The sequence below is a fragment of the Triticum urartu genome, chromosome 5 (assembly GCF_003073215.2).
Source record: "Triticum urartu cultivar G1812 chromosome 5, Tu2.1, whole genome shotgun sequence".
Lineage (NCBI taxonomy): Eukaryota > Viridiplantae > Streptophyta > Magnoliopsida > Poales > Poaceae > Triticum > Triticum urartu.
In genome coordinates, this window is record NC_053026.1 from 654,490,483 (window position 1) to 654,497,797 (window position 7,315).

The window sequence follows — 7,315 nt, forward strand, 5'->3', positions numbered from 1 at the left end:
AATATTGTAGACTTTTTTCGCAACATAGATTATGTTGCAGAATTTTTTTTGTCCGCATCGTCGCACCGCCGTGTTGCCACTGCAACATTCCCCATGTTTCAAAAACATGGGTGAAGTTGCAAAAATCATAAAACATACGGTGGATGAGACTAATTCACATGTGGTTGGCTCTCAAGGCAGTGTTGCCACTGCAACATTCCCCATGTTTCAGAAACATGAAGGAAGTTACAAAAATCATAAGACATACGGTGGATGGGACTAATCCATATGTGGTTGGCTCTCAAGGCCATGTTGCCACTGCAACATTCCCCATGTTTCAGAAACATGAAGGATGTTGCAAAATCCTGGTAATAGATATGATAGGTGAGACTAATCCACATGTGATTGGCTTTCAAGGGCAGTGGACGCAAGACGTAGAATATGTTCGTACACGTGGTCTGTTGGATCAAAAGTGATCCAACGGCTTCACACATGGCGGACGCGAGAGTGCCATCCGCCGGCTGAAAGGTAACGTTTCCCTTATTCCAAATAACACAATGTGCAAGTTCTTGGAGCCCGTGCTGATGCACTACATAATCGACCAATGGGTCTACGAGCAGCAGAAGCCCAGAACCGATCCATCATCCATGGCGGCGACTTCAGCACTCTCGATCTTCCTGCTCTTGGTTGTGCTCGCCATGTCGACAAAAGGATCGTCTGCGACGGGTAGCAGCTGGTGCGTGTGCAAGTCAGAACTGCCGGCGGCGGCGCTGCAGAGGACGCTGGACTACGCGTGTGGCCACGGCGGCGACTGCGCCCCGCTGCTCCCCGGCGGGCAGTGCCACACCGACACGGACACGGTGGCGACGCGCTGCTCCTACGCGGCCAACAGCTACTACCACAACGCCAAGGCCAAGGGCAATGGCCACGGCGGCGCCACCTGCGACTTCGGCGGCACCGCCACCCTCACCTCGACAGACCCGAGTACGTGCGGCCCTCTAGCCTGCTGCTTCGATCGCTAGCTCTGCCATCTTTATTTGATCTGAGGTGGATGTGCATGTATAATTCCATTGATGGTTACAAATTGTACCTTGATCTTGCAGGCTCCGGGACTTGCCGATACCCTGCAACAACTGCCCCTGCCTCTTCCCCGGCTGGTGCCCCCTGGGAGTTGTGGATGTTCCTCTTGGCGATCATCGCCATCTTCGTTTCTCTGTGCTGTTGTGTGGAGATGCACGAGCAACGGCGCAACACCTGCCGGCATTGAACCGTTCCGTAGGCTGCTTGTGCTTTGATACTCACCTGCCCGAGTATATACTAGAAGGGTTGGACGCGTTTTGCTGCCCCGTAGGTGTTATTGAGATTCTTAAAAAAGTTGCTAAATGCAATTCTTTAAGTTTGATCGAATTTATGAAGAAATATATCAAAATTCGTAATATCAAATTGGTGTTATTAGAATCATGAAATGAATTTCCATAATTTTTTGGCATAATATTGTGGATGTCGATATTTTTGGCTCTAAACTTTGTCAAAGTTAAAAGAAATTTGACTTTCCAAAGAATCAATATCCCATGTATTTTGAAACTGATGGAATATTTAGTTTGGCGGATTGGGGAGACGATAGGATGTATTTTATGTTTATTTATAATTTGGTTATTTGGCGGGCGTTTTATGGTGTGATTCTGTGTGTTGGTAAATTTTTGTGTCAGTGGCTACATGTACTATATTGGTGCTATAGTGTCATCATATGATGGCGCTTCTTTTTTGTAGGTGGTAAGAGGGTGCACGGGGTTGATATGGTTTTTTAGCCGGTTGGTGTTGATTGATTTGAAAAAACGTTGGCCCAATAAAGATCATAAACCAAATTTAAAATTGAATATCTCAATCGAATAAAAGAGCTTCAAAATTAAGAAATATGGTGAATTAAAATAATTAAATGAGAGAGCTCTTTGAGAAATTATTGAACCGGTCAAAATCAATGACCAAGTTTTAAACTGGAGACCTTAATTAATTGTGAGGACTTAAAAATTGAGAAACATAGTGTATAGTATAAAACAATTGAATGAGAGCTTTGAGAAATTGTTGACTTGGTCAAAATCGGGTGACCCAATTCCAATTGGACATTTCAATTGATTGTAAGGCATTTTACTCCTAGGGAGCTCGGTGATATAGTAGATGTTTCTAGTGGGCTCACACTATTGGGTACTCGCTCTATAAACTAATATAAGACCGTTTATAAGATCACTAAATATATATTCCCTTTTTAAAGAAAAAATCCCTAAATATTTTTGTTGCCGGTTGACATTATTGAGTACTCCCTCTGTAAACTGATATAAGACCGCTCATATTAGTTTTACGGAGGGAGTACATGATTCTGGTTACTAACTCTATCCGGGTTTATAAGCAGGACGGATTTTAGGTGGTCAATTTCATGTATTTGTGTTTACAAGTTTATATTAGGTTGTCATTTAACGAGTGCAAAATCGGCATATGTCACAACAAATATATCACTGAATTCGTCGGCAAATAAAGTTTCCAAACATACGCTTTTTAAAGCACATTACACACATTCATAGTGGCATAATCTTTAGTTAAACTGACGATCTAAGTCCAACTACTACCTGATCTTTTTTCCATCTTTTTGCCTAAAAGAGCCAGTACATCATCGAGGGAATCTGCAAAACTAAATAGAACATACCATTGTGCAAAGTGAAGTGGAACAACAAAAGTTCAAGTTCAGGCTTTCAGCCTTTCAGTTTGTAGCTCTGCATAAATAGCTAGCTGTGTGCATCCAGCATTACTGACATGATATCTGTATGTAACCAGAACATTTATGTATTCGCAACAGGTAGAAGCAAACAAAATACAGGACACCTTGATCACACGTGACGATCCTCACATACAGATTACAACAGAGATCGAACAACTTCTACGTTGGTGACTCTGGGCAGTTTGTGAGTGACAAGGACGACATCTGCCAAGTTGTGTATCGTACATTACCAAATGGACTATTATACACATGTCAGCACATCGATTCTCTTTTACGACCTCACTTTGGCAAGCCTTTCTCTTATCTTTTCTAGATCGTCGTCGTCGTCATCAACGGATTCCGCTACAGCAGTTCTCTGCACACGGTGAAAAGATTCTTGTGAGGCATTTGCAATGTTCAAGAAAGCGGTAAGCATAAGCGGAGTGGAAGGCCACAGCTTAGAGCAATGGCAGCTTAAGCGCAGCTTAACCGGGATTAAGCGTTTTTTGTAATTGGCCAGAATTTGGCTGTTTTTGAATAATATGCACAAGAAAGCAGGAAATATAGCACATAAGTAACTGAAAATCTGAAACAGCATATAAGGTTGAGGTTCAGTGGTTCACACAACACAACAAATAGCCAAATAACACATAAGGATAGGTTCAGTGGTTCACACAGCAAGCATAAATGCATAATATTGTCTTAGAGCATATGAGATAATGGCAGCTGCAGGCAAGCAGCAGCAGCCAAACAGCAGCCCCAGCCCAAGCAGTAGTTCAGATCCTAGTTCAGATCCACTCAGGGGACGAAGAGGAAGAGTGCATGGAGCTGAGTTGGATGCAGAACAGGAGCAGCCGCCACTGGAGCTCTCTTCTCCCCCCGCCCCTCCTAACCCAGTAAACCCTAGCCGAACAGGCCAGTATTGGGCCAGGCCTTTATACCCCCCCCCCCCCCCCCCCCCCCCCCCCCCCATACCTCCAGCCCGTGGCCCATTCCTCGCGTTTTAAAGACTTAAGCGCGCTCAGCGACCGCTTAGCCAGCACTCAGCGCTAAAGCGGCCGCTAAATCCCTCCTTTTTTCGCTTAACGCTAAAACTTCCACCTAGGGCAGAAGCACGCTTAAGCGGCACCTGAAAACGCTTTCTTGAAAATTGCAAAATGTGCAGGGCAAGCATGGGTTGTATTGTATTACCTGTGCAGGTTCGCTTGTCGAAGGTTGTGTGACCTTCTCTTTTTGTTTGCGGACAGCGTCAGGAAGCTGAGACGCAGTCTCCCCGGCGATTGCAGAGAGGACCTTATCAACCTCCTCCTCGATCTCCTCCTCCATGCCCTCATCGTCCAGTGCTGAATCCATGGCATCATTTACCATCTCTTCCATCACGCCGGCCTGCATTACAGCAACCACTTAGCAAGAACCAGTGCCAGTACAAAACACAAGAGAGACCTTCAAACGAGGTCTTTTGATATATACCTTTGTCATCTCTTTGCTGAATTCCTGCATGGTAACAGCAATTTCTGGGGCCTTCATGAGGTTGTTGACAAGCTTCATCACTTCGGTGCTCTTAGACAAATGTCCTACTGTCCTGGTAGTAGCTATAAGATTACAAAGCACAGCGTGTCGTTAGTACAAACCTTCACTTCAGAATGAAATGAAAGAAGCTGATTCTACTTCTCCATAAGCTAAGCCATGCCATAATAACTTCTAGGCAAGCACCTAGGAGTGGTACAGGTTCGTTTCAGTTCAAGTCAAAGAATTTTTAGGCAATACCACTTGCAAGTATGCTGTCTGGTATTGTATTCACAAGCAAATAAGTATAACAACCAGCTAGGAACAAAATCTGCATATTAATGTGCACATTATTACCGTTCCTATATTTATAACTTCTCCCCCCCCCCCCCCCCCCCCCCCCCCCCCCCCCCCCCGGGCCCTACTCCTGATCCAAATAAACTTGAAGCCAATACAACAGAGGTTAATTTTGCACCTAGGTGTGGAATTTCAGCCACAACTATGAAGATCAACATAGTTGTTTAGAAAGGAAGCGCCTAGGTGTGGGATTTCAGCCACAAGTGAACAACACACTGTATTTGGATGCTATCTATACCAGTACGTGGCACATGCTTTGCACAATAATGGCTTGCACGTCCGACGATTCATATTGGCATTTTGTAAAGTATAAAACATGCATGATATATATGCAGCAACTGGTTGAAAGAATTGTGTATGCTTATACCCACTTTATTATGTATTATTTTCTTTCTGAGACTTCTACAATAGCTTTTTTTATAACATTTCCGGTAGCTTTTTAGAACATCATTTACAAAAATACAGTGTGGAACCTGGGTCTAGACGCACACAAATTGAACAATATTTAAAAAAATAGTCAAATATTTTTGAAACTTTTTGAAAACATAAATGGTCTAGCATAATAGTCATGGTAAAAGTTTTATGACATAATGATTTACGACGTATTTCGAGCAAAATACAACATAATAAATACTATATAAATGTTCCTATTCACGGTTTTTGTAGCTGCACTTTTGTTTTTTCGCTCAGAATATGACATAGTTTATTTTCTCCCGAATCTTTAAACGTGGATATTATGCTAGCTAGGCTATGTTTGTCACACAAAAAATTCACATTTTTTGCCTTTTTGTTATTTTTTTAATTTTCTTTAACATAATCTGGTGAAAAAGAACGCCTTTCTGGACTCTGCACCTGTCCTTCTAGGCGTCCCTCGAACTCTCATGTCTTCTCTCAGATCCGCCACACACTCACAGCTTCTTCAAATCTTCTCCACTACCGCCATCGTTCCTGATTTTGCATGTCACCTTGCGGCCGCTCAATGGATCAGACTGTGGCTTCCCAGGCCTACCAGTCAGTTGTCGCTGCTGTAGGCTGTAGCCACAGCTTCTCCAGCCTCCTCTAATCCACCATGGCTTTTGGCTAATGCCACGGCCTCGAACGCTTTCGTCAGAAGACCGGAACAAAATTACACCAGCTTTGGATGAAGCGCTTGGGAGAAAGGTGGGTGATGGCAAGGAGGCGAGGCCGTGAAGGCAGGAGATAGGGAACCTGGAAGGCGAGTTTGATGGATAGGGAGACAGGTGTGACTCACAGCCGTTGGATGCCAAAACCAACAGCTCACATTGTAAGGATTTGCCGGACCCTGTCCACTGGATGTGCAAATCTGATGGCCTAGATTCAAAGTTATTCCCATGCTATATAGTGTATAGATATAAATTAGTACAGAATGATACGAGGTAGACGGTGTTTGCTACCGACGATCTCGCCGAGGTGCACAGTTGTTTAGAAAGGAAGCAGATTTGGCCGAGCCAATTTTCAGTTTTTGCATAGCATCATGAACAGCAGCTGTAAATTACGTGTCACTACCATACTACTCCCTCCGTTCCAAAATAGATGACCTAACTTTGTACTAAAGTTGAGTCATCTATTTTGAAACGGAGGGAGTAGAATGCTAGCTGGAAAGATAAAAGGTAGGCGCTGCCCAATACCGACAATCGCACACTTGACTGAACCAGATTTTCAGAGTTTGTAATAGCAACATGAGCAGCAGCTGTAAATTGTTAAATGCTGCCAAACTAGAATGCTATACAGAATGATACGAGGCAGGCAGCATCCATTACCGACGATCTCGCCGAGGTGCATGGAGATGGAGTTGAGCTGGGCCTTGTTCTCGTAGAGGCGGTTGACCGCCTTCCTCGACTGCACCAGCTCCTTGGCCAGCGCCTTGAGGAAGAAGCATCACCAGCAGAGGAAACAAAATCAGTAAATCCGCCGCACAGTCCAGCAGCCCAAATCGATCGACGGCGCAGAGTAGGATATGTACCTTGGCGGATCCCATGTCGCCGCGCTTGGCGGCGTCCCGGATGGCCTTCTCCACCTTCTTCTCCTCCTTCTGCACGTCTGCGCCCCCAAACCCAAACCCAAACCAAAATCCACCATCAGTTGACCTTCTAGAGACCCAGCTTGGATCGAATCGGGGAGAGGGAGAGGGGAGGGGGGAGGGGGACCTCGGATCTGGCGCTCGATGTTGCGGCCCTCGTTGCGGAGGCGGCGCTGCCATTCGCGCAGCTGCTGCTGCGGCGTCGGCTTCGGCTTCAGGAGGCTCTTCACTGCCTCCATCGCCGCTCCGCTACGATCCGCGCGGCGGCGGCGGCGGCGGGTGGTGGTGCTCCGGTGGGGTCGATCGGAGGCGGAAGCAGTGGGGAAGGAGGAGTTGTTGCTGCTGCCGTGATTCGGCTGAGATTGGGGAAAGAGGCGCCTGGGCTGATGGGCCTAGCGGGAATAGGTCAAGTATCTTCTAAGCCGGGCTTCCAAGTATCTAAGGTAGGCCTCTCACTCTGTCAGTGATGACAAAGCCCACATTGTCCACGGTAAATTCGGCCCATTTAACAACTAACCAACAAGGCGTTAGTCAATCATTTGCCTAAAAAAAGGCTTTAGTGAATCATTACAACGCAAACTATTTAAGAATATAAGTGTAGCCACGCTATTTACTGCAGATAGCTTTTAGAAAAACGTGACTTTTTTGAAAACAAATGTGAAGAAAATTTAAAAAGTTCACAT

General features: G+C 45.3%; 2 protein-coding genes across 2 annotated transcripts; one reads left to right on the forward strand and one right to left on the reverse strand.

Moving 5' to 3' along the window:
• Positions 1–626: 626 nt before the first annotated feature.
• LOC125507643 (PLASMODESMATA CALLOSE-BINDING PROTEIN 3-like) lies at positions 627–1,246 on the forward strand. Its single transcript, XM_048672160.1, has 2 exons — positions 627–963; positions 1,083–1,246. The coding sequence occupies exons 1-2, from the start codon at positions 627–629 to the stop codon at positions 1,244–1,246; spliced, it is 501 nt and encodes a 166-aa protein (XP_048528117.1).
• Positions 1,247–2,694: 1,448 nt separating this feature from the next.
• Positions 2,695–7,032, reverse strand: LOC125511640 (vacuolar protein sorting-associated protein 24 homolog 1). The gene is made up of 6 exons (XM_048677067.1): positions 6,760–7,032; positions 6,576–6,652; positions 6,373–6,475; positions 4,199–4,320; positions 3,920–4,114; positions 2,695–3,104 (listed from the first exon to the last, which is right to left on the reverse strand). Exons 1-6 carry the CDS (start codon positions 6,869–6,871, stop codon positions 3,021–3,023), a joined length of 693 nt encoding a protein of 230 aa, XP_048533024.1. The 5' UTR covers positions 6,872–7,032; the 3' UTR covers positions 2,695–3,020.
• Between the last annotated feature and the right edge of the window lie 283 nt (positions 7,033–7,315).

Bases quoted from the DNA above. Each gene is read 5' to 3' on its own strand.
- LOC125507643 (XM_048672160.1), top strand. From the start codon at position 627: ATGGCGGCGACTTCAGCACTCTCGATCTTCCTGCTCTTGGTTGTGCTC. The intron at 964-1,082 runs GTACGTGCGGCC...TTGATCTTGCAG, and splicing joins CCTCACCTCGACAGACCCGA to GCTCCGGGACTTGCCGATAC.
- LOC125511640 (XM_048677067.1), bottom strand. From the start codon at position 6,871: ATGGAGGCAGTGAAGAGCCTCCTGAAGCCGAAGCCGACGCCGCAGCAG. The intron at 6,476-6,575 runs GTACATATCCTA...TTCTTCCTCAAG, and splicing joins GCGACATGGGATCCGCCAAG to GCGCTGGCCAAGGAGCTGGT. The intron at 4,115-4,198 runs GTATATATCAAA...GCTGTAATGCAG, and splicing joins TCAGCAAAGAGATGACAAAG to GCCGGCGTGATGGAAGAGAT.